Raw genomic sequence first — 26,841 nt, 5'->3', positions numbered from 1 at the left:
ACTACATCTAATCAGCATCCTAAATGAATCTACATCTAGTCAGCATCCTAAATGACACTACATCTAATCAGCATCCTAAATGACACTACATCTAGTCAGCATCCTAAATGACACTACATCTAGTCAGCATCCTAAATGACACTACATCTAGTCAGCATCCTAAATGACACTACATCTAATCAGCATCCTAAATGAATCTACATCTAGTCAGCATCCTAAATGACACTACATCTAGTCAGCATCCTAAATGACACTACATCTAGTCAGCATCCTAAATGACACTACATCTGGTCAGCATCCTAAATGACACTACATCTAGTCAGCATCCCAAATGACACAACATCTCGTCAGCATCCTAAATGAATCTACATCTTGTCAGCATCCTAAATGAATCTACAGCTGACCTTTTTGAGTAAAGAGGTGTGTGTGTGTATACGTGCTCCTGTATGTGTGTGTTCCTGGTGTGTGTGTGTGTGTGTGTGTGTATACGTGCTCCCGTGTGTGTGTTCCTGGTGTGTGTATATGTGCTCCTGTGTGTGTGTTCCTGGTGTGTGTCTGTGCATTTGTACATTAGCAGAGTGGCCTGGTCCCCAAGAAGCCTCAGAAGGGAGTGTGGGGGATGGGTCGGAGTGACATGTTGATGGACACCAGACGACACTTCCTGGTTAGTATGACATCACACCCAATCAGCTAACATCTCTTCAAAATTGGTTCAAATACTCACCCCTCCCTCCCTCCCTCACCCCTCCCTCACCCCTCCCTCCTCCCCTCTGCCTCCCTCACTCCCTCACCCCTCCCTCCTCCCCTCTCTCTGCCTCCCTCCCTCGCTCACCCCTCCCTCCTCCTCCCTCCCTCCCTCCCTCCCTCCCTCCCCTCCCTCCCTCCCCTCCCTCCCCCTCCCTCCCTCCCTCCCTCCCTCCCCCTCCCTCCTCCCCTCTGCCTCCCTCCCCTCACCCCTCCCTCCTCCCCTCTCCCTGCCTCCCTCACCCCTCCCTCCCCCCCTCTCCCTGTCTCCCTCACCCTCCCTCCTCCCTCTCTCTGCCTCCCTCCCTCGCTCACCCCTCCCTCCTCCCCCCTCTCCCTCCCTCCCTCACACCTCCCTCCTCCCCTCTGCCTCCTCACCCCTCCCTCCTCCCCTCTCCCTGCCTCCCTCCCTCCCTCACCCCTCCTCCATCTCCAGGTGTTGCAGTACCCTATAACTGCAGTCATCGAGGTGAAGGATCAGCTCATTGATTGGGCGTCTCGCGCCGGCGTCCAATGGCTGAGCACGGTGATCCCCACGCACCACGTCAACGCGCTCATCTTCTTCTTCATCATCAGTAATCTGACTGTTGACCTGTTTGCCTTCTTCATCCCACTCCTTGTATTCTACCTCTCCTTCATCTCCATGGTGATCTGCACGCTACGCATCTTCCAGAGCAGCAAGGTACAGCTCAGCTAACATTACCCTCTCCTCAAACTAACATTACCCTCTCCTCTCCTCAAACTAACGTTACCCTATCCTCTCCTCAAACTAACATTACCCTCTCCTCTCCTCAAACTAACATTACACTCTCCTCTCCTCAAACTAACATTACACTCTCCTCAAACTAACATTACCCTCTCATCAAACTAACATTACCCTCTCATCAAACTAACATTACCCTCTCCTCAAACTAACATTACCCTCTCCTCAAACTAACATTACCCTCTCCTCAAACTAACATTACCCTCTCCTCAAACTAACATTACCCTCTCCTCAAACTAACATTACCCTCTCCTCAAAGTAACATTACCCTCTCCTCAAAGTAACATTACCCTCTCCTCTCCTCAAACTACATTACCCTCTCCTCTCCTCAAACTAACATTACCCTCCTCTCCTCAAACTAACATTACCCTCTCCTCAAACTAACATTACCCTCTCCTCAAACTAACATTACCCTCTCCTCAAACTAACATTACCCTCTCCTCAAAGTAACATTACCCTCTCATCTCCTCAAAGTAACATTACCCTCTCCTCAAACTAACATTACCCTCTCCTCAAAGTAACATTACCCTCTCCTCTCCTCAAAGTAACATTACCCTCTCCTCAAACTAACATTACCCTCTCCTTAAATTAACATTACCCTCTCCTCTCCTCAAACTAACATTACCCTCTCCTCAAACTAACATTACCCTCTCCTCAAACTAACATTACCCTCTCCTCAAACTAACATTACCCTCTCCTCAAACTAACATTACCCTCTCCTCTCCTCAAACTAACATTACACTCTCCTCTCCTCAAACTAGCATTACCCTCTCCTCAAACTAACATTACCCTCTCCTCAAACTAACATTACCCTCTCCTCAAAGTAACATTACCCTCTCCTCAAAGTAACATTACCCTCTCCTCAAAGTAACATTACCCTCTCCTCTCCTCAAACTAGCATTACCCTCTCCTCTCCTCAAACTAACATTACCCTCTCCTCAAAGTAACATTACCCTCTCCTCAAAGTAACATTACCCTCTCCTCAAAGTAGCATTACCCTCTCCTCAAAGTAACATTACCCTCTCCTCTCCTCAAAGTAACATTACCCTCTCCTCTCCTCAAACTAACATTACCCTCTCCTCAAACTAACATTACCCTCTCCTCAAACTAACATTACCCTCTCCTCAAACTAACATTGCCCTCTCCTCAAACTAACATTACCCTCTCCTCAAACTAACATTACCCTCTCCTCAAACTAACATTACCCTCTCCTCTCCTCAAAGTAACATTACCCTCTCCTCAAAGTAACATTACCCTCTCCTCAAAGTAACATTACCCTCTCCTCTCCTCAAACTATCATTACCCTCTCCTCAAACTAACATTACCCTCTCCTCTCCTCAAACTAACATTACCCTCTCCTCAAACTAACATTACCCTCTCCTCAAACTAACATTACCCTCTCCTCAAACTAACATTACCCTCTCCTCAAACTAACATTACCCTCTCCTCAAACTAACATTACCCTCTCCTCTCCTCAAACTAACATTACCCTCTCCTCTCCTTAAACTAACATTACCCTATCCTCTCCTCAAACTAACATTACCCTCTCCTCAAACTAACATTACCCTCTCCTCAAACTAACATTACCCTCTCCTCTCCTCAAAGTAACATTACCCTCTCCTCAAAGTAACATTACCCTCTCCTCAAAGTAACATTACCCTCTCCTCAAAGTAACATTACCCTCTCCTCAAAGTAACATTACCCTCTCCTCTCCTCAAACTACATTACCCTCTCCTCTCCTCAAACTAACATTACCCTCTCCTCTCCTCAAACTAACATTACCCTCTCCTCAAACTAACATTACCCTCTCCTCAAACTAACATTACCCTCTCCTCAAACTAACATTACCCTCTCCTCAAAGTAACATTACCCTCTCCTCAAAGTAACATGACCCTCTCCTCAAAGTAACATTACCCTCTCCTCTCCTCAAACTAACATTACCCTCTCCTCAAACTAACATTACCCTCTCCTTTAATTAACATTACCCTCTCCTCAAACTAACATTACCCTCTCCTCTCCTCAAACTAACATTACCCTCTCCTCTCCTCAAACTAACATTACCCTCTCCTCTCCTCAAACTAACATTACCCTCTCCTCAAACTAACATTACCCTATCCTCAAACTAACATTACCCTCTCCTCAAACTAACATTACCCTCTCCTCAAACTAACATTACCCTCTCCTCTCCTCAAACTAACATTACTCTCTCCTCTCCTCAAACTAACATTACCCTCTCCTCAAACTAACATTACCCTCTTCTCAAACTAACATTACTCTCTCCTCTCCTCAAACTAACATTACTCTCTCCTCAAACTAACATTACCCTCTCCTCAAACTAACATTACCCTCTCCTCTCCTCAAACTAACATTACACTCTCCTCTCCTCAAACTAGCATTACCCTCTCCTCTCCTCAAACTAACATTACCCTCTCCTCTCATTAAACTAACATTACCCTATCCTCTCCTCAAACTAACATTACCCTCTCCTCTCCTCAAACTAATGTCACCAACTCCTTAAACTAATGTTACCATCTCCTCAAACTAACATTACCCTCTCCTCAAACTACCATTACCCTCTCCTCTCCTCAAACTAACATTACCCTCTCCTCTCCTTTCATCTCCTCTCCTCATACTAGCATTACCCTCTCCTCTCCTCAAACTAACATTACCCTCTCCTATCCTATCCTCATACTAGCGTTACCCTCTCCTCTCCTTTCCTCTCCTATCCTCATACTAGCATTACCCTCTCCTCTCCTCTCCTCAAACTAACATTACCATCTCCTCAAACTGACATTACCCTCTCCTCTCCTCAAACTAACATTACCCTCTCCTCCCCTCTCCTCAAACTAACATTACCCTCTCATCATACTAACATTACCCTCTCCTCTCCTCAAACTAACATTACCCTCTCCTCTCCTCAAACTAACATTACCCTCTCCTCTCCTTTCCTCTCCTCATTCTAGCATTACCCTCTCCCCAAACTAACATTAGCCTCTCCTCTCCTTTCCTCTCCTCAAACTAACATTACCCTCTCCTCAAACTAACATTACCCTCTCCTCAAACTAACATTACCCTCTCCTCAAACTAACATTACCCTCTCCCCAAACTAACATTAGCCTCTCCTCTCCTTTCCTCTCCTCAAACTAACATTACCCTCTCCTCAAACTAACATTACCCTCTCATCAAACTAACATTACCCTCTCCTCTCCTCAAACTAACATTACCCTCTCCTCTCCTCAAACTAACAATACTCTCTCCTCAAACTAACATTACCCTCTCCTCTCCTCAAACTAGCATTACCCTCTCCTCAAACTAGCATTACCATCTCCTCTCCTTAAACTAACATTACCCTATCCTCTCCTCTCCTCATACTAGCATTAACCTCCCCTCTCATCTCCTCAAACTAACGTCACCAACTCCTTAAACTAATGTTACCATCTCCTCAAACTAACATTACCCTCTCCTCTCCTCAAACTACCATTACCCTCTCCTCTCCTCAAACTAACGTTACCCTCTCCTCTCCTTTCCTCTCCTCTCCTCATACTAGCATTACCCTCTCCTCAAACTAACATTACCCTCTCCTCTCCGCATACTAGCATTACCCTCTCCTCTCCTCAAACTAACATTACCCTCTCCTATCCTATCCTCATACTAGCGTTACCCTCTCCTTTCCTCTCCTATCCTTATACTAGCATTACCCTCCCCTCTCCTCTCCTCAAACTAACATTACCATCTCCTCAAACTGACATTACCCTCTCCTCTCCTCAAACTAACATTACCCTCTCCTCCCCTCCCCTCAAACTAACATTACCCTCTCCTCATACTAACATTACCCTCTCCTCTCCTCAAACTAACATTACCCTCTCCTCTCCTCAAACTAACATTACCCTCTCCTTTCCTCTCCTCATTCTAGCATTACCCTCTCCTCAAACTAACATTACCCTCTCATTTCCTATCCTCAAACTAACATTACCCTCTCCTCAAACTAACATTACCCTCTCCTCAAACTAACATTACCCTCTCCTCAAACTAACATTACCCTCTCCTCAAACTAACATTACCCTCTCCTTTCCTCTCCTATCCTCATACTAGCATTACCCTCCCCTCTCCTCTCCTCAAACTAACATTACCCTCCCCTCTCCTCTCCTATATCCTCATACTAGCATTACCCTCCCCTCTCCTATCCTCATACTAGCATTACCCTCCCCTCTCCTCTCCTCAAACTAACATTACCCTCTCCTCTCCTCAAACTAACATTACCCTCTCCTCTCCTCAAACTAACATTACCCTCTCCTCAAACTAACGTTGCCATCTCCTCAAACTAACATTGCCCTCTCCTCTCCTCAAACTAACATTACCCTCTCCTCAAACAAACATTACCCTCTCCTCTCCTCAAACTAACATTACACTCTCCTCTTCTCTTCTCCTTAAAACTAACATTACACTCTTCTCTCATCTTATTCTTTGTCTTCCTCCTCCTCTTCCTCCTCCTCCTCCCCCTCCTCCTCTCCAGGCGTGGGAGAACTTCAGTGCCCTAACAACCCTGCTGACCAGGTTTGAGCCTGGCCTGGACGTGGAGCAAGCAGAGTCGAACTTTGGCTGGAACAATCTAGAACCCTACCTCTACTTCCTGATATCGGTGTTCTTCATCGTCTTTTCCTTTCCCGTCGCTGATAAAGGTGTGTGTGTGTGTAGTGTGTGTAGTGTGTGTAGTGTGTGTAGTGTGTGTCTATAAGAGGCTAACCAGTGTGTCTGTATTATAGGATGGATCCCCTGCTCGGAGCTGTCCACGGTAGCCATCTTGTTCACGGTGGTCAGCTACAAGAGCCTGAGTCCCTCGGGCGCCACCTACGCCAAACGGGCGCTCATCACTGAGGTCAGGCACAGGCCAAATGGCACCCTATTCCCTATATAGTGCACTACTTTAGACCAGAGCCCTATTCCCTATATAGTGCACTACTTTAGACCAGAGCACTATTCCCTATATAGTGCACCACTTTAGACCAGAGACCTGTGGCACCCTATTCCCTATATAGTGCACCACTTTAGACCAGAGCCCTATGGCACCCTATTCCCTATATAGTGCACAACTTTAAACCAGAGCCCTATGGCACCCTATTCCCTATATAGTGCACCACTTTAGACCAGAGCCCTACTCCCTATATAGTGCACTACTTTAGACCAGAGACCATATATATTATAACACATATTACTGCTGGTCCTATGTCTGGTTCTGTCTGTAGGTGGCAACGTCCTTGTGTTCCCTGACCAGTCTCCTGCCCCAGAGTGCTGTTCTGCTGAGGATGCTGAGTCACACCTTCACTACCCTGCCACTAGGGGACTCAGTGGTGATGAAGATCAGTCTGCCCTGCCTGCTGGACCTCTACCTCTACTTCCTGTTCTTCAGGTCAGTACCTCTACCTCTACTTCCTGTTCTTCAGGTCAGTACCGCTACTTCCTGTTCTTCAGGTCAGTACCTCTACCTCTACTTCCTGTTCTTCAGGTCAGTACCTCTACCTCTACTTCCTGTTGTTCAGGTCAGTACCTCTACTTCCTGTTCTTCAGGTCAGTACCTCTACTTCCTGTTCTTCAGGTCAGTACCTCTACTTCCTGTTCTTCAGGTCAGTACCTCTACTTCCTGTTCTTCAGGTCAGTACCTCTACATCTACTTCCTGTTCTTCAGGTCAGTATCTCTACCTCTACTTCCTGTTCTTCAGGTCAGTACCTCTAACTCTACTTCCTGTTGTTCAGGTCAGTACCTCTACCTCTACTTCCTGTTCTTCAGGTCAGTACCTCTACCTCTACTTCCTGTTCTTCAGGTCAGTACCTCTACCTCTACTTCCTGTTGTTCAGGTCAGTACCTCTACTTCCTGTTCTTCAGGTCAGTACATCTACTTCCTGTTCTTCAGGTCAGTACCTCTACTTCCTGTTCTGCAGGTCAGTACCTCTACCTCTACTTCCTGTTCTTCAGGTCAGTATCTCTACCTCTACTTCCTGTTCTTCAGGTCAGTACCTCTACCTCTACTTCCTGTTCTTCAGGTCAGTATCTCTACCTCTACTTCCTGTTCTTCAGGTCAGTACCTCTACTTCCTGTTCTTCAGGTCAGTACCTCTACTTCCTGTTCTTCAGGTCAGTACCTCTACTTCCTGTTCTTCAGGTCAGTACCTCTACCTCTACTTCCTGTTGTTCAGGTCAGTACCTCTACTTCCTGTTCTTCAGGTCAGTACCTCTACTTCCTGTTCTTCAGGTCAGTACCTCTACATCTACTTCCTGTTCTTCAGGTCAGTACCTCTACATCTACTTCCTGTTCTTCAGGTCAGTATCTCTACCTCTACTTCCTGTTCTTCAGGTCAGTACCTCTAACTCTACTTCCTGTTGTTCAGGTCAGTACCTCTACCTCTACTTCCTGTTCTTCAGGTCAGTACCTCTACCTCTACTTCCTGTTCTTCAGGTCAGTACCTCTACCTCTACTTCCTGTTCTTCAGGTCAGTACCTCTACCTCTACTTCCTGTTGTTCAGGTCAGTACCTCTACTTCCTGTTCTTCAGGTCAGTACATCTACTTCCTGTTCTTCAGGTCAGTACCTCTACTTCCTGTTCTTCAGGTCAGTACCTCTACCTCTACTTCCTGTTCTTCAGGTCAGTACCTCTACCTCTACTTCCTGTTCTTCAGGTCAATACCTCTACTTCCTGTTCTTCAGGTCAGTACCTCTACCTCTACTTCCTGTTCTTCAGGTCAGTACCTCTACCTCTACTTCCTGTTCTTCAGGTCAGTATCTCTACCTCGACTTCCTGTTCTTCAGGTCAGTATCTCTACCTCTACTTCCTGTTCTTCAGGTCAGTACCTCTACTTCCTGTTCTTCAGGTTAGTACCTCTACCTCTACTTCCTGTTCTTCAGGTCAGTACCTCTACCTCTACTTCCTGTTCTACAGGTCAGTACCTCTACCTCTACTTCCTGTTCTACAGGTCAGTACCGCTACCTCTACTTCCTGTTGTTCAGGTCAGTACCTCTACCTCTACTTCCTGTTCTTCAGGTTAGTACCTCTACCTCTACTTCCTGTTCTACAGGTCAGTACCTCTACTTCCTGTTCTTCAGGTCAGTACCTCTACTTCCTGTTCTTCAGGTCAGTACCTCTACTTCCTGTTCTTCAGGTCAGTACCTCTACTTCCTGTTCTTCAGGTTAGTACCTCTACCTCTACTTCCTGTTCTACAGGTCAGTACCTCTACCTCTACTTCCTGTTCTACAGGTCAGTACCGCTACCTCTACTTCCTGTTGTTCAGGTCAGTACCTCTACCTCTACTTCCTGTTCTTCAGGTTAGTACCTCTACCTCTACTTCCTGTTCTTCAGGTTAGTACCTCTACTTCCTGTTCTTCAGGTCAGTACCTCTACTTCCTGTTCTTCAGGTTAGTACCTCTACCTCTACTTCCTGTTCTACAGGTCAGTACCTCTACTTCCTGTTCTTCAGGTCAGTACCTCTACTTCCTGTTCTTCAGGTCAGTACCTCTACTTCCTGTTCTTCAGGTCAGTACCTCTACTTCCTGTTCTTCAGGTCAGTACCTCTACTTCCTGTTCTTCAGGTTAGTACCTCTACCTCTACTTCCTGTTCTACAGGTCAGTACCTCTACCTCTACTTCCTGTTCTACAGGTCAGTACCGCTACCTCTACTTCCTGTTGTTCAGGTCAGTACCTCTACCTCTACTTCCTGTTCTTCAGGTTAGTACCTCTACCTCTACTTCCTGTTCTTCAGGTTAGTACCTCTACTTCCTGTTCTTCAGGTCAGTACCTCTACTTCCTGTTCTTCAGGTTAGTACCTCTACCTCTACTTCCTGTTCTTCAGGTCAGTATCTCTACCTCTACTTCCTGTTGTTCAGGTCAGTACCTCTACCTCTACTTCCTGTTCTACAGGTCAGTACCTCTACTTCCTGTCCTTCAGGTCAATACCTCTACTTCCTGTTCTTCAGGTCAGTACCTCTACCTCTACTTCCTGTTCTACAGGTCAGTTCCTCTACTTCCTGTTCTTCAGGTCAGTACCTCTACCTCTACTTCCTGTTCTTCAGCCGAGCACAATGGAGTATGGCGTTAGTTAGCCTAGTGGCTGGACTCTTGGTCCATCAACCAAAAGGTAGCTGGATTGAATCCCTGAACCAACAAGTTGAAAAACCTGTTGATGTGTCCTTGAGCAAGGCATCCCTACCCGCTCCTGGAAGTCTCTCTGAATGTCTGCTAAGTGGAAAATAGATAAATGGAATCACAGCTTTCTACTCCATGTAGTAAGAGTAGCAAAGTCATTTTCAGTTAGAACGTTGTCGCTGAAAAGCCTAAGTCATCCAGGCCAAAATATGCTATTTGCAGCTTCACCGTAACATGTTGGTTTCTCATCCCCCCTCCCTCCTCCCTCTCCTCTCCACCCCTCTCTCCTCTCCTCACCACCCATCCCTCCTCTCCTCACCACCCATCCCTCCTCTCCTCTCCTCACCACCCATCCCTCCTCTCCTCACCACCCATCCCTCCTCTCCTCTCCTCACCACCCATCCCTCCTCTCCTCTCCTCACCACCCATCCCTCCTCTCCTCTCCCTCACCACCCATCCCTCCTCTCCTCTCCTCACCACCCATCCCTCCTCTCCTCTCCTCACCACCCATCCCTCCTCTCCTCTCCTCACCACCCATCCCTCCTCTCCTCACCACCCATCCCTCCTCTCCTCTCCTCACCACCCATCCCTCCTCTGCCTCTCCTCCCCACTCCCCCCCCCCCCCCCTTTTCTCCCTCTCCTCCCCCAGTATGGCTAGGCAGCGTGGTTTCCGTGGGACCTACTGTTTCCTGGTCCCCTACTTGGTCTGCTTCCTGTGGTGTGAGTTCTCTGTGGTGCTGCTCCAAAACTCTTCCCCCGTGGGGCTCATCCGGACCTGCGTTGGCTACTTCCTGTTCCTGTTTGCCTTGCCCGTGCTGGCCGTGGGACTGGCCGCCATGGTCCTCATCCAGCTGGTCAAATGGTTCCTGGAGCTGGAGCTCACCAAGGTGATGATTGGTCGGCAGTTTAAAGAGACATGCACGCTGTACATACAGTTGAAAAACACGACGGGGATCATTTAACATTACATTTACATTACATTTAAGTCATTTAGCAGACGCTCTTATCCAGAGCGACTTACAAATTGGTGAATTCACCTTCTGACATCCAGTGGAACAGCCACTTTACAATAGTGCATCTAAATCATTTAAGGGGGGGGGGGGGGGTGAGAAGGATTACTTTATCCTATCCTAGGTATTCGTTTCTGTCGTGTTCCCAAATGGCGATACCATAACTTTATTGTCCATTTGCATTCGTTTCATTTAGTGAGGTCAGTTTACAAAATACACAAATCAACACACTGTAATACCACTATAATACCACTATACACTATAATACCACTATAATACCACTATAATGCCACTATAATGTCACTATAATGTCACTATAATACCACTATAATACCACTATAATACCACTATAATAACACTATAATACCACTATAACACCACTATAACGTCACTATAACGTCACTATAATGTCACTATAATACCACTATAATACCACTATAATGTCACTATAATGTCACTATAATAACACTATAATACCACTATAACACCACTATAATACCACTGTCACTATAATACCACTATAACGTCACTATAATACCACTATAATACCACTATAACACCACTATAATACCACTGTCACTATAATGCCACTATAATTCCACTATAATACCACTATAATATCACTATAATACCACTGTCACTATAATGTCACTATAATACCACTATAATGCCACTATAATGCCACTATAATGTCACTATAATACCACTATAATGCCACTATAATGCCACTATAATGCCACTATAATACCACTATAATACCACTATAACACCACTATAATACCACTATAATACCACTATAACGTCACTATAATACCACTATGATACCACTATAATACCACTAAAACACCACTATAATACCACTATAATACCACTATAATGTCACTACAATACCACTATAATACCACTATAACACCACTATAATACCACTATAACGTCACTATGTCACTATAATAACACTATAATACCACTATAATACCACTATAATACCACTATAATGTCACTACAATACCACTATAATACCACTATAACACCACTATAATACCACTATAACACCACTATAATACCACTATGCCACTATAACACCACTATAACACCACTATAACGCCACTATAATGCCACTATAACGCCACTATAACGCCACGATAATACCACTAATACCACTATAACACCACTATAACGCCACTATAACGCCACTATAACGCCACTATAACGCCACTATAATGCCACGAGAATACCACTATAACACCACTATAACACCACTATAATACCACTATGCCACTTTAATGCCACTTTAATGTCACTACAACACCACTATAATGTCACTATAACACCACTATGACACCACTATAACACCACTATAACACCACTAATGTCACTACAATACCACTACAATACCACTATAATGTCACTATAACGCCACTATAACGCCACTATAACGCCACTATAACACCACTATAACACCACTATAACGCCACTATAACGCCACTATGATACCACTATAACACCACTATGATACCACTATAACGCCACTATAACGCCACTATAACACCACTATAACACCACTATAATGTCACTATATTACCACTATAACACCACTATAACACCACTGTAACACCACTAATGTCACTACAATACCAATATAATACCACTATATTTGTAAGTCGCTCTGGATAAGAGCGTCTGCTAAATGACTTAAATGTAAATGTAAATGTAATGTATAATGCCACTGTCACTATAATACTCCTATAATACCACTATAATCACTGTAGTCTGACTCGGGACACATTTCCACATTGCGTTGGGTCAATAAAGTTTTGTTCTAATTGTCCGATGATTGTGACACTGGCCGTGTGTGCGGTGTCACTATAACACCCCTATAACACCCCTATAATACCACTATAATATCACTATAACGCCACTATAATACCACTATAATATCACTATAACGCCACTATAATACCACTATAATGCCACTATAACGCCACTATAACGCCACTATAACACCACTAACACCACTATAACACCACTGTAATGTCCACATTGCGTTGGGTCAATAAAGTTTTGTTCTATAATTGTCAGATGATTGTGACGCTGGCCGTGTGTGCGGTGCCGGTGACACTGAGGCTGTGGACGCGCTTCGGCCTGTCTCTCATGGACGTGTTCCACTCCATGTCGCAACGCGGCGCCGTCAAGCTCATCCTGTGCTGCGTCACCATGGTGATGCTGTTCTTCTGGATGTACGTGTTCCACTCCGAGGGACTGCAGGTAAAGGGGGAGGGGTTAATGCCATGAATATTTGGGAGGGGTTAATTCTATGAATATTTGAAAGAGGGAGGGGCTAATTATATGAATATTTGAAAGGGGGAGGGGTTAATTATATGAATATTTGAAAGGGGGAGGGGTTACTTATATGAATATTTGAAAGGGGGAGGGGTTAATTATATGAATATTTGAAAGGGGGAGGTGCCTTATAAATCCCTGAGGGTTTTTACTTTTCTCTTGTCTTTTTTAAAACCATCACATTGTTTTGTATTTCCTTGTGTGCAAATAAATAATACAGTAATTTAAAAAGACATAAAAAGTGTGGGGAGGGGGGGGTGAGCAAGACATAAAGTGAGCTCTAAAACTATTGGGACAGTGACACATTTTAGATTTTTCTGACTCTGTCCTCCAGCACTTCAGATTTGAAATATGCTAATATTATTTCAAGGTTAAAGGTCAGACTGTCAGCTTTAATTTTAGGGTATTTTCATCCATATGAAACATTTAGAAATTATAGCCCTTTTTCTACATAGTCCGCCCCATTTTTAGGAGACCAAAGGTATTGTGATAAATTCACTTATGTATATTTTAAGTAGTAAAAAGTGTAGTATTTGGTCCCATATTCCTGGAGCTTGTGATTCTACAAACTTGTTGGATACATTTGCTGTTTGTTTTTGGTTGTGTTTCAGATTATTTTGTGCCCAATAGAAATGAATGGTAAATAATGTATTGTGTCATTTTGGAGTCACTTTTATTGTAAATAAGAATAGAACATGTTTCTAAACACTTCTACATGAATGTGGACGCCACCATGATCTCAGATAATCCTGAATGAATCGTGAATAATGATAAGAGAGAAAGTTCAGAAATATCCTACCCCCAAAACATGCTAACCTCTCACCATTACAGGAGAGGTTAGCATTTTAGGGTGGGGTGGTGGGGGGGGGCCTAGGATATTTGTCTGTCTGTTACTTCCTCACTCATCATTTATTCACAAACAATTTAGGACTCTCCGTAACCATGGTAGCACCAACATTATTCACAATAAAAGTTTGCTCACAATGACACACAATACATTATTTACCATTCATTTTTAACGGGCACTAAATAATCTGAAACACAACAAAAAAAAAAACTGCAAATGTATCCAACAAGTTTTGTGGAGTCACAAGCTTGATGTGGTCATTACGTGCTAGGAATTCATTACATGCTAGGAATATGGGACCAAATACTACACTTTGTACTACATTAATACACATATAAGTGCATTTTCCCAATGCCTTTTGTTCCCCTAAAATGGGGGTGACTATGTGCAAAAATTACTGTATTTTCGAACAACAGTTCACCCTTAAATTAAATCTGACAGTCTGCACTTTGACCTCTTAGTCATTGTATCATTTCAAATCCAAAGTGCTGGAGTACAAAGCCAAAACAACAATAGTGTTGGGACAGTAACATGTGTCACAGTCCCCAATAATGTGGGAGCTCATTCTATTGCAGTTATGTGAATGTATCACTGGATGGGATGGTAACTGGGGCTGTACTTGGCTTTGGACTGGATGGGATGGTAACTGGGGCTGTACTTGGCGTTATACTGGATGGGATGGTAACTGGGGCTGTACTTGGCTTTGTACTGGATGGGATGATAACTGGGGCTGTACTTGGCTTTGTACTGGATGGGATGGTAACTGGGGCTGTACTTGGCTTTATACTGGATGGGATGGTAACTGGGGCTGTACTTGGCTTTATACTGGATGGGATGGTAACTGGGGCTGTACTTGGCTTTGTACTGGATGGGATGGTAACTGGGGCTGTACTTGGCTTTATACTGGATGGGATGGTAACTGGGGCTGTACTTGGCTTTATACTGGATGGGATGGTAACTGGGGCTGTACTTGGCTTTATACTGGATGGGATGGTAACTGGGGCTGTACTTGGCTTTATACTGGATGGGATGGTAACTGGGGCTGTACTTGGCTTTATACTGGATGGGATGGTAACTGGGGCTGTACTTGGCTTTATACTGGATGGGATGGTAACTGGGGCTGTACTTGGCTTTATACTGGATGGGATGGTAACTGGGGCTGTACTTGGCTTTGTACTGGATGGGATGGTAACTGGGGCTGTACTTGGCTTTATACTGGATGGGATGGTAACTGGGGCTGTACTTGGCTTTATACTGGATGGGATGGTAACTGGGGCTGTACTTGGCTTTATACTGGATGGGATGGTAACTGGGGCTGTACTTGGCTTTATACTGGATGGGATGGTAACTGGGGCTGTACTTGGCTTTGTACTGGATGGGATGGTAACTGGGGCTGTACTTGGCTTTATACTGGATGGGATGGTAACTGGGGCTGTACTTGGCTTTGGACTGGATGGGATGGTAACTGGGGCTGTACTTGGCTTTATACTGGATGGGATGGTAACTGGGGCTGTACTTGGCTTTATACTGGATGGGATGGTAACTGGGGCTGTACTTGGCTTTGGACTGGATGGGATGGTAACTGGGGCTGTACTTGGCTTTGTACTGGAAAGTGTGTAGAGATGGCTAAATGCACTCCACTGATTTAATTACATATTTTATTTCATTTTATTTAACCTTTAGTTGAATTGAATGAAATGCAATGTTGATGTTTAGGGGTATAACTCTACGTTGACCTGGAAACAGTACGGGCAGCTCTGTGGTCCTCCTGCCTGGAAGGTGAAAGGTGTGGCTCAGACACAGATCTTCTGTACACACCTGGACGGACACCAGGTACATCACTTAAACACTCTGACACCAGCTATACTGTATGTAAAGGGAATATTGTGCCATTTTCAACAAAAACTTTTTTATTTTTTTATTTTTAAATAATTTCCAGGTGACGTGGACCGGGAGGTTCAGGCAGGTGCGTGTAGCGGAAACTGAGAACGGAGCCCAGTCCGTCATCAACCTGCTGCCGGTGTTCATGGGAGATTGGTTACGCTGTCTTTACGGAGAGACCTATCCTAAATGTGACCCGCTGCGGAACAACTCTACCAACACCTCCACATCCTCAACGGCCAACTCCAACACCCCCGACGCCACGGCAACCGTCGCTAATGCTAACCTCACCACCGCCGACTACGCCAACGCCACAGCGATTGGCGTTGCCGCGCCGACGGCCGTCCTCCTCCGGCAGCAGGAAGAGGAGGAGCTGTGTGTGATTAAGGCTTTGGCCAAACACACGTGTCACGTGAAGCGATACGACAGCTATGTGTTGGAGGTAAGAGATACAGGCAACGTTTACGTTTTTTAGCCTCTGGCTTTTACATTTTTAGTCATTTAACAGACGCTCTTCTCCGGAGCGACTTACAGTATTGAGTGAATATTTTTTCCCGTCCATTTTTCATACTGGTCCCCTGCGGGAATCGAACTCACTTCCTGGTGTTGCAAGAGCCATGTTCTACCTGCTGGGCCCCGTGGGTCCGGGACCTTTAATCAGTAATAGTTGTACCCGTTGGGCCCCATGGGACCAGTAATAGTTGTAGATATACTCTGTTCCCAAGGGACCGGGGCCTTTTTTCAGTTTAATGAGTAACTTTAGTAATTTAGTTGTAGTAGTTTATTCAGTAAGAGTTGTAGATATACTCTGTTCTACCCGCTGGGCCCCAAGGGACCAGTAATAGTTGTAGATACTCTCTGTTCTACCTGCTGGGCCCCATGGGACCAGTAATAGTTGTAGATACTCTCTGTTCTACCCGCTGGGCCCCAAGGGACCAGTAATAGTTGTAGATATACTCTGTTCTACCCGCTGGGCCCCAAGGGACCAGTAATAGTTGTAGATATACTCTGTTCTACCTGCTGGGCCCCAAGGGACCAGTAATAGTTGTAGATATACTCTGTTCTACCCACTGGGCCCCTTGGGACCAGTAATAGTTGTAGATATACTCTGTTCTACCCGCTGGGCCCCAAGGGACCAGTAATAGTTGTAGATACTCTCTGTTCTACCCGCTGGGCCCCAAGGGACCAGTAATAGTTGTAGATATACTCTGTTCTACCCGCTGGGCCCCAAGGGACCAGTAATAGTTGTAGATATACTCTGTTCTACCCGCTGGGCCCCAAGGGACCAGTAATAGTTGTAGATACTCTCTGTTCTACCCGCTGGGCCCCAAGGGACCAGTAATAGTTGTAGATATACTCTGTTCTACTCCGCTGGGCCCCAAGGGACCAGTAATAGTTGTAGATACTCTCTGTTCTACCCGCTGGGCCCCAAGGGACCAGTAATAGTTGTAGATATACTCTGTTCTACCCGCTGGGCCCCAAGGGACCAGTAATAGTTGTAGATACTCTCTGTTCTACCCGCTGGGCCCCAAGGGACCAGTAATAGTTGTAGATATACTCTGTTCTACCCACTGGGCCCCATGGGACCAGTAATAGTTGTAGATACTCTCTGTTCTACCTGCTGGGCCCCAAGGGACCAGTAATAGTTGTAGATACTCTCTGTTCTACCCGCTGGGCCCCAAGGGACCGGGACCTTTAATCAGTAATAGTTGTAGATACTCTCTGTTCTACCCGCTGGGCCCCATGGGACCAGTAATAGTTGTAGATACTCTCTGTTCTACCCGCTGGGCCCCAAGGGACCAGTAATAGTTGTAGATACTCTCTGTTCTACCTGCTGGGCCCCAAGGGACCAGTAATAGTTGTAGATACTCTCTGTTCTACCCGCTGGGCCCCAAGGGACCGGGACCTTTAATCAGTAATAGTTGTACCCGTTGGGCCCCTTGGGACCAGTAATAGTTGTAGATACTCTCTGTTCTACCCGCTGGGCCCCAAGGGACCAGTAATAGTTGTAGATACTCTCTGTTCTACCCGCTGGGCCCCATGGGACCAGTAATAGTTGTAGATACTCTCTGTTCTACCCGCTGGGCCCCAAGGGACCAGTAATAGTTGTAGATATACTCTGTTCTACCTGCTGGGCCCCACGGGACCAGTAATAGTTGTAGATATACTCTGTTCTACCCGCTGGGCCCCAAGGGACTAATAATAGTTGTAGATATACTCTGTTCTACCCGCTGGGCCCCAAGGGACCAGTAATAGTTGTAGATACTCTCTGTTCTACCCGCTGGGCCCCAAGGGACCGGGACCTTTAATCAGTAATAGTTGTAGATATACTCTGTTCTACCTGCTGGGCCCCATGGGACCGGGACCTTTAATCAGTAATAGTTGTAGATATACTCTGTTCTACCTGCTGGGCCCCAAGGGACCAGTAATAGTTGTAGATATACTCTGTTCTACCCGCTGGGCCCCATGGGACCAGTAATAGTTCTAGATACTCTCTGTTCTACCCGCTGGGCCCCAAGGGACCAGTAATAGTTGTAGATATACTCTGTTCTACCCGCTGGGCCCCAAGGGACCAGTAATAGTTGTAGATATACTCTGTTCTACCTGCTGGGCCCCAAGGGACCAGTAATAGTTGTAGATATACTCTGTTCTACCCACTGGGCCCCATGGGACCAGTAATAGTTCTAGATACTCTCTGTTCTACCCGCTGGGCCCCTTGGGACCAGTAATAGTTGTAGATATACTCTGTTCTACCTGCTGGGCCCCAAGGGACCAGTAATAGTTGTAGATATACTCTGTTCTACCTGCTGGGCCCCATGGGACCAGTAATAGTTGTAGATACTCTCTGTTCTACCCGCTGGGCCCCAAGGGACCAGTAATAGTTGTAGATACTCTCTGTTCTACCCGCTGGGCCCCAAGGGACCAGTAATAGTTGTAGATATACTCTGTTCTACCCGCTGGGCCCCATGGGACCAGTAATAGTTGTAGATATACTCTGTTCTACCCGCTGGGCCCCAAGGGACTAGTAATAGTTGTAGATATACTCTGTTCTACCCGCTGGGCCCCAAGGGACTAGTAATAGTTGTAGATATACTCTGTTCTACCTGCTGGGCCCCAAGGGACCAGTAATAGTTGTAGATATACTCTGTTCTACCCGCTGGGCCCCAAGGGACTAGTAATAGTTGTAGATATACTCTGTTCTACCCGCTGGGCCCCAAGGGACCAATAATAGTTGTAGATATACTCTGTTCTACCCGCTGGGCCCCATGGGACCAGTAATAGTTGTAGATACTCTCTGTTCTACCCGCTGGGCCCCAAGGGACCAGTAATAGTTGTAGATATACTCTGTTCTACCCGCTGGGCCCCATGGGACCAGTAATAGTTGTAGATACTCTCTGTTCTACCCGCTGGGCCCCAAGGGACCAGTAATAGTTGTAGATATACTCTGTTCTACCTGCTGGGCCCCATGGGACCAGTAATAGTTGTAGATATACTCTGTTCTACCTGCTGGGCCCCAAGGGACCAGTAATAGTTGTAGATACTCTCTATTCTACCTGCTGGGCCCCATGGGACCGGGACCTTTAATCAGTAATAGTTGTAGATATACTCTGTTCTACCCGCTGGGCCCCAAGGGACCAACCAGTAATAGTTCTAGATACTCTCTGTTCTACCCGTTGGGCCCCATGGGACCAGTAATAGTTGTAGATATACTCTGTTCTACCCGCTGGGCCCCATGGGACCAGTAATAGTTGTAGATATACTCTGTTCTACCCGCTGGGCCCCATGGGACCAGTAATAGTTGTAGATACTCTCTGTTCTACCTGCTGGGCCCCTAGGGACCAGTAATAGTTGTAGATATACTCTGTTCTACCCGCTGGGCCCCATGGGACCAGTAATAGTTGTAGATACTCTCTGTTCTACCCGCTGGGCCCCAAGGGACCAGTAATAGTTGTAGATACTCTCTGTTCTACCTGCTGGGCCCCAAGGGACCAGTAATAGTTGTAGATACTCTCTGTTCTACCCGCTGGGCCCCAAGGGACCAGCAATAGTTGTAGATATACTCTGTTCTACCCGCTGGGCCCCATGGGACCAGTAATAGTTGTAGATATACTCTGTTCTACCCGCTGGGCCCCATGGGACCAGTAATAGTTGTAGATACTCTCTGTTCTACCCGCTGGGCCCCATGGGACCAGTAATAGTTGTAGATATACTCTGTTCTACCTGCTGGGCCCCAAGGGACCAGTAATAGTTGTAGATATACTCTGTTCTACCCGCTGGGCCCCACGGGACCAGTAATAGTTGTAGATACTCTCTGTTCTACCCGCTGGGCCCCACGGGACCAGTAATAGTTGTAGATACTCTCTGTTCTACCCGCTGGGCCCCATGGGACCGGGACCTTTAATCAGTAATAGTTGTAGATACTCTCTGTTCTACCTGCTGGGCCCCATGGGACCAGTAATAGTTGTAGATATACTCTGTTCTACCTGCTGGGCCCCATGGGACCAGTAATAGTTGTAGATATACTCTGTTCTACCCGTTGGGCCCCATGGGACCAGTAATAGTTGTAGATATACTCTGTTCTACCCGCTGGGCCCCATGGGACCAGTAATAGTTGTAGATATACTCTGTTCTACCCGTTGGGCCCCATGGGACCAGTAATAGTTGTAGATATACTCTGTTCTACCCGCTGGGCCCCATGGGACCAGTAATAGTTGTAGATATACTCTGTTCTACCCGCTGGGACCCAAGGGACCAGTAATAGTTGTAGATACTCTCTGTTCTACCCACTGGGCCCCAAGGGACCAGTAATAGTTGTAGATACTCTCTGTTCTACCCGCTGGGCCCCATGGGACCAGTAATAGTTGTAGATATACTCTGTTCTACCCGCTGGGCCCCAAGGGACCAGTAATAGTTGTAGATACTCTCTGTTCTACCCACTGGGCCCAAGGGACCAGTAATAGTTGTAGATACTCTCTGTTCTACCCGCTGGGCCCCAAGGGACCAGTAATAGTTGTAGATATACTCTGTTCTACCCGCTGGGCCCCATGGGACCAGTAATAGTTGTAGATATACTCTGTTCTACCCGCTGGGACCCAAGGGACCAGTAATAGTTGTAGATACTCTCTATTCTACCTGCTGGGCCCCATGGGACCGGGACCTTTAATCAGTAATAGTTGTAGATATACTCTGTTCTACCCGCTGGGCCCCAAGGGACCAGGACCTTTAATCAGTAATAGTTGTAGATACACTCTGTTCTACCCGCTGATAGTTTACTTGATTCAGTAACAGTTTACTTGATTCAGTAACAGTTTACTTGATTCAGTAACAGTTTACTTGATTCAGTAACAGTTTACTTGATTCAGTAACAGTTTACTTGATTCAGTAACAGTTTACTTGATTCAGTAACAGTTTAGTTGATTCAGTAACAGTCTACTTGATTCAGTAACAGTCTACTTGATTCAGTAACAGTTTACTTGATTCAGTAACAGTTTACTTGATTCAGTAACAGTTTACTTGATTCAGTAACAGTCTACTTGATTCAGTAACAGTCTACTTGATTCAGTAACAGTCTACTTGATTCAGTAACAGTCTACTTGATTCAGTAACAGTTTACTTGATTCAGTAACAGTTTACTTGATTCAGTAACAGTTTACTTGATTCAGTAACAGTTTACTTGATTCATTAACAGTTTACTTGATTCAGTAACAGTTGTGAACATACTATATATGTTTTATGAGCTGTTACTTATCCACTTTTACTGCTTTTCATTTTATTGTTTTTTATTGTTTTAATGTAAAGTGTTATATTTTTAAATTTTTTAAATGTTCTATAATCAATGTTTGATTTGAGGTGGGCGTGGGGATGCCCGAGGAAGACGGGATTCCAGAGGACCGGGCCAGAGACATCAAACTGGTGGCCAGTCATGAGTTCAGACAGGTAAACCCTGTTCCTTTAGGTACTCACAGAACCCTGTTCTAACGATGATCATTATTAACCTGTTGCTGTTGGTGTTGTCCAAAGCCATTTATTGACAGAGTTCGGCCTTTTCATTGTGCATAAACCTCACTGTCTTTACACTCTAAATACACGACTCTGTTGGTATCTCGGTGTTCTCATTAAATAACTTTACATTAAAATGATTAACCTACTGGGGTCTCCCGAATGTAAAATGTATGTATGCATGACCGTAAGTAACTTTGTAAAAAAGCATCTGCTAAAATGCCTAAATGGTTATCTGAAATGGTTATGATTATCCTAAATTATTAACCTAAATTATTATGATTATTCGAAATTATTATCCGAAATGGTTGATTATCCAAAATGATTTTGATTATCCAAAATTATTATCCGAAATTATGATTTTCCGAAATGATTATCCTTAATGGTTATCCTAATTGATTATGATTATCCTAAATGGCTATCCTAATTGATTATGATTATCCTAAATGGTTATCCTAATTGATTATGATTATCCTAAATGGTTATCCTAATTGATTATGATTATCCTAAATGGTTATCCTAATTGATTATGATTATCCTAAATGGTTATCCTAATTGATTATGATTATCCTAAATGGTTATCTAATTGATTATGATTATCCTAAATGGTTATCCTAATTGATTATGATTATCCTAAATGGCTATCCTAATTGATTATGATTATCCTAAATGGTTATCCTAATTGATTATGATTATCCTAAATGGTTACCCTAATTGATTATGATTATCCTAAATGGTTATCCTAATTGATTATGATTATCCTAAATGGTTATCCTAATTGATTATGATTTTCCTAAATGGTTATCCTAATTGATTATGATTATCCTAAATGGTTATCCTAATTGATTATGATTCTCCTAAATGGTTATCCTAATTGATTATGATTATCCTAAATGGTTATCCTAATTGATTATCCTAAATTATTATGATTATCCTAAATTGTTATCCTAAATTATTATCCTAAATTATTATGATTATCCTAAATTACTGTCCTAAATTATTATCCTAAATTATTATCCTAAATGGTTATCCTAATTGATTATGATTATCCTAAATGGTTATCCTAATTGATTATGATTATCCGAAGTGGCTATCCTAATTGATTATGATTATCCTAAATGGTTATCCTAATTGATTATGATTATCCTAAATGGTTATCCTAATTGATTATGATTATCCTAAATGGTTATCCTAATTGATTATGATTATCCGAAGTGGTTATCCTAATTGATTATGATTATCCGAAGTGGTTATCCTAATTGATTATGATTATCCTAAATGGTTATCCTAATTGATTATGATTATCCTAAATGGTTATCCTAATTGATTATGATTATCCTAAATGGTTATCCTAATTGATTATGATTATCCTAAATGGTTATCCTAATTGATTATGATTATCCTAAATGGTTATCCTAATTGATTATGATTATCCTAAATGGTTATCCTAATTGATTATGATTATCCTAAATGGTTATCCTAATTGATTATGATTATCCTAAATGGTTATCCTAATTGATTATGATTATCCTAAATGGCTAAATGATGAAGCTGTTGGTGTTGCTGCTATTATGATTATCCTAAATGCTGTTGGTGTTGTCTAGGTGTTGCTGCGCCTGCAGCCCGGCAGCCTGGTGGAGTTCAGCACTACGTTGGAGGGTCGTCTGGGGGGCCAGGTCCCGTCATTCGAGCTAAAGGCCATCTACTGTCTGGACTGTGACTCCTCCCTTCTGACCTCTGCCGGACAGGTAACATATAGTGCCATTTAGCAGATAATTCTCCCCGGAGACAGTTAGTCATGCTGGCATACATTTTACACATGGGAGGCCCCGGGAATCGAACCCACTCTCCTAGCTTTTGCAAGCTCCTACCCAACTGCCTTATGGAGGACCATGTGTCTGTACTTTCCTCTCTGCAGGTGAAGATCGAGAGAGACTGGAGACGGACCACACTCAACTCCGTCAAGTTCGCGTTCGACTTCTTCTTCTCTCCCTTCCTCTCAGCACGTATCGACGTGTGACAGGGCGAGGAAGGAGAAAGATGTAGTGACAGGACGAGGAAGGAGAGAGATGTAGTGACAGGACGAGGAAGGAGAGAGATGTGGTGACAGTGTGAAAAATACAAAGAGGAATAGATGGATAGAAGGATTTCAATTCAGCACAACTTTATTTTTGTCCTGGAATGTTTTAATGTTTACAATAGTTTGTCTTGGACCTTGCCCCCCCCCCCTTTCTGTCCTAAAGCATCAACGTGTGACCAACTAGTGGTGGAAGAGACAGTGGCAGCCATTTTTCAAAATGGACCTGGGGGGGGGGGGGGGAATAGGAAATGGATGAATGAAGGAATTCAATTCAATACACCTTCATTTGTAGAGCAACGTAGTGATTAGAGGGATGGGTTGATGGACGGAGGCGTGAAAAGGGGCGTGTCTCTGGTTGGAACACCCGAAAGAGAACGGTTGCTACAGTTACACACAGTTGCTGCTGTTCTCTTCCGGAAGCCATTTTGTATTTTTATTTTTTTCTTCATGAGGCGACTCGTTACCACGGCAACGTCAGCGTTTTAACGACGGGAATGGATGGTTGGGTCAGATTGTATCTTATCGGGCAGAAACACCCGGAGAGCTGAAATCAAACGAGGAAGTGGGTCATCTGTAAACTGCATTACCTGAATGTATTTCCACTGGCGCTGTCTTTTCTCAATGGGAAACGGTTCACAAATAGCCAGAGTGGTCTTTTTAAAACGGGGATAACTGGCGGAAGACCCGAGGGAATCATGGTGAATGAAGATTTCAGAGGAACAGCCCTTACAAATATAGTATTAAGAGTTGTGTATTTAACTGTCTTAGGAACACACTGATGACTTGTGTATGTAGAATATGTAGCATATCTATGTATCTATATAGTACTACAACTACGTAATGTATGTATGTATGTATGTATGTATGTATGTATGTATGTATGTATGTATGTATGTATGTATGTATGTATGTATTTGCAGTGGTTTATCTGAAATGTAGCACTTAGTAACTTTTGGATGTTTCCAGCTAGCACATAACGTTCTGAAAACCATATGTTAACCCGAGTGGCGCAGCGGTTTAAAGGCACCGCGTCGCAGCACTAGAGGCGTCACTAAAGACCCTGGTTCGATCCGGGGCCTGTATCACAACCGGCCGTTATCGTGAAGTCCCATAGGGCGGCGCACAATTGTCCCAGCGTCGGCCGGGGGGTTTGGCCCGGGTTTGGCCCAGGATAGGCCGTCAATGTAAGATAAGAATTAGTTCTTCGGTGACTTGCCTAGTTAAATAAAGGAAAGGCGAACATCTTAGAGCTTGGTGAGATTGTGTTCTATTGCATACAACTTTCCAATAACGTTTCCTCACGGTTCGATATAAATTAATGTTCTCAAATTTGTTCAGAGAACGTTAAGAAACAACGTTCTTCTTTTGGGAATGTCAGTTCTTCAGCATAACGTTTCCCACAGGTTTCCTCATTGTTCTATTTAGTCATGGTCTCAGAGAATGTTCAGAGAACATACAAATAATTCATATCAGTACTTCAGCATAACGTTTCCTACAGGTTTCCTGATTGTTTTATTTAGTCATGGTCTCAGAGAATGTTCAGAGAACATACAAATAATTAATATCAGTACTTCAGCATAACGTTTTCTACAGGTTTCCTCATTGTTTTATTTAGTCATGGTCTCAGAATGTTCAGAGAACATACAAATAATTAATATCAGTACTTCAGCATAACGTTTTCTACAGGTTTCCTCATGGTTCTACTTAGTCACGTTCAGAGAACATTAAAATATTTAATTTCAGTACTTCAGCATAACGTTTCCTACAGGTTTCCTCATGGTTTTAATTTAAAGTCCTGTTCTCAGAACATTAAAAAAAGAATGCTATTTAAAAACATTAGTATGTTGTAAGAATGTTATTTAAAACATACATTGCTTTCTCAGCATCTACAAAACACTCTCTATGCTCTTATCTTGTTAAGTGTGTAAATTTAAAATTGGTATTTTTATTTTTTTTTAAATGTACAAACTTTAAATTAAATTAGAATGAATGTTGAATTAATGAATGAATTCTCTCTTTTTTTAAATAACGAGACATATTATACTGATGCAGTAATGTATCATGTAGCATCGGATACATTCACTGCACTGTCTTACAACTGGTCAGGGCAGTGTAGTGAAGCACACAGAAAAGTTTGGAAAATTCCAGTCATTTTCCCAAGATTCCCAGGTTTTCCAGTTTGGGAGATTCCCGGGAATCAGGGGGTGGGGAGACAAGCGGGAAATCCTGAGAATTTAATTGAAAGTTACTTGAATTTTACAACCTTACACACACAGATATAGACTACACTGACAAGAACCATGCCATGTTCAAACACGTCTTTGAGAAACTGAAACACGTTTTTTTGATGTATATTTGGTCCTCTCCCTGGCGCAGTGAGAGGTATCAGCCATCCGTTAGCCCTGAGTCTCAGTTTCACTGTCTGTTCAACTCAGTCACAGCTTAGGTTTGTGTTTTGTAGTTTTGGGTCCCGTTCACACTCAGGTTCCTGCCAACTGATCTAAAACACATTGGACACAATGGTTGTGATCTGATTTTTTTTTTTTTTTGTGATGCAATGAAGAGTTTGTTGCAGATCCATTGAGCAGTGTCTCCACACGCTTGTGTATTTTTATTTGTGTGCAGAAAAACTCTGATACAACTGGCATCCCAACCGTTGTGCCAAATATGTCACTGTCAAGACTTCAGCCGAAGTTCGTTCGGCGGTCGACGTCACCGGCCTTCTAGCCATCGCCGATCCACCTTTTTGATTTTCCATTTGTTTTGTCTCGTCTTCCCTCACACCTGGTTTCAGTTCCATCAATTACATGTGGTGTATTTAACCCTCTGTTCCCCCTCCACGTCCTTGTCCGGGTATTGTTGATTTGTAAGAGTTTGTGCACGTTATGTCTCATGTGCGAAGGGTTCCGTTCCATTGTATTTATTTATTGTTTTTGTTCACTGTGATTTGTATTATTAAACTGCACCGTTGTAACACAGTCTTAACACTCTCCTGCGCCTGATTTCTCTGCCGCCAGTACGCACCTCACTACACACCTCACTAC

The 26,841-nt window shown here is 44.0% G+C and overlaps 1 protein-coding gene across 1 annotated transcript in view; it reads left to right on the top strand.

Annotated features, from left to right (window-relative positions):
• Nucleotides 1-23,940, top strand: part of LOC135528960 (wolframin-like) — a 35,966-nt gene extending 12,026 nt beyond the window's left edge. The window contains exons 7-18 of the mRNA XM_064957938.1: nucleotides 575-664; nucleotides 1,181-1,426; nucleotides 6,021-6,186; nucleotides 6,271-6,383; nucleotides 6,751-6,914; nucleotides 10,289-10,526; nucleotides 12,729-12,914; nucleotides 15,553-15,669; nucleotides 15,776-16,159; nucleotides 21,568-21,654; nucleotides 23,322-23,465; nucleotides 23,636-23,940. Of these exons, the coding sequence (XP_064814010.1) occupies nucleotides 575-664; nucleotides 1,181-1,426; nucleotides 6,021-6,186; nucleotides 6,271-6,383; nucleotides 6,751-6,914; nucleotides 10,289-10,526; nucleotides 12,729-12,914; nucleotides 15,553-15,669; nucleotides 15,776-16,159; nucleotides 21,568-21,654; nucleotides 23,322-23,465; nucleotides 23,636-23,737 (2,037 nt within the window). The 3' untranslated portion in view covers nucleotides 23,738-23,940. The remainder of the gene's footprint in view (nucleotides 1-574; nucleotides 665-1,180; nucleotides 1,427-6,020; nucleotides 6,187-6,270; nucleotides 6,384-6,750; nucleotides 6,915-10,288; nucleotides 10,527-12,728; nucleotides 12,915-15,552; nucleotides 15,670-15,775; nucleotides 16,160-21,567; nucleotides 21,655-23,321; nucleotides 23,466-23,635) is intronic.
• The last annotated feature ends 2,901 nt before the right edge of the window (nucleotides 23,941-26,841 follow it).

This window comes from Oncorhynchus masou, unplaced genomic scaffold (assembly GCF_036934945.1).
Source record: "Oncorhynchus masou masou isolate Uvic2021 unplaced genomic scaffold, UVic_Omas_1.1 unplaced_scaffold_1063, whole genome shotgun sequence".
Lineage (NCBI taxonomy): Eukaryota > Metazoa > Chordata > Actinopteri > Salmoniformes > Salmonidae > Oncorhynchus > Oncorhynchus masou.
The sequence above is the reverse complement of the archived record's forward strand: the minus strand, read 5'-3'. Positions and strand labels throughout refer to the sequence as shown.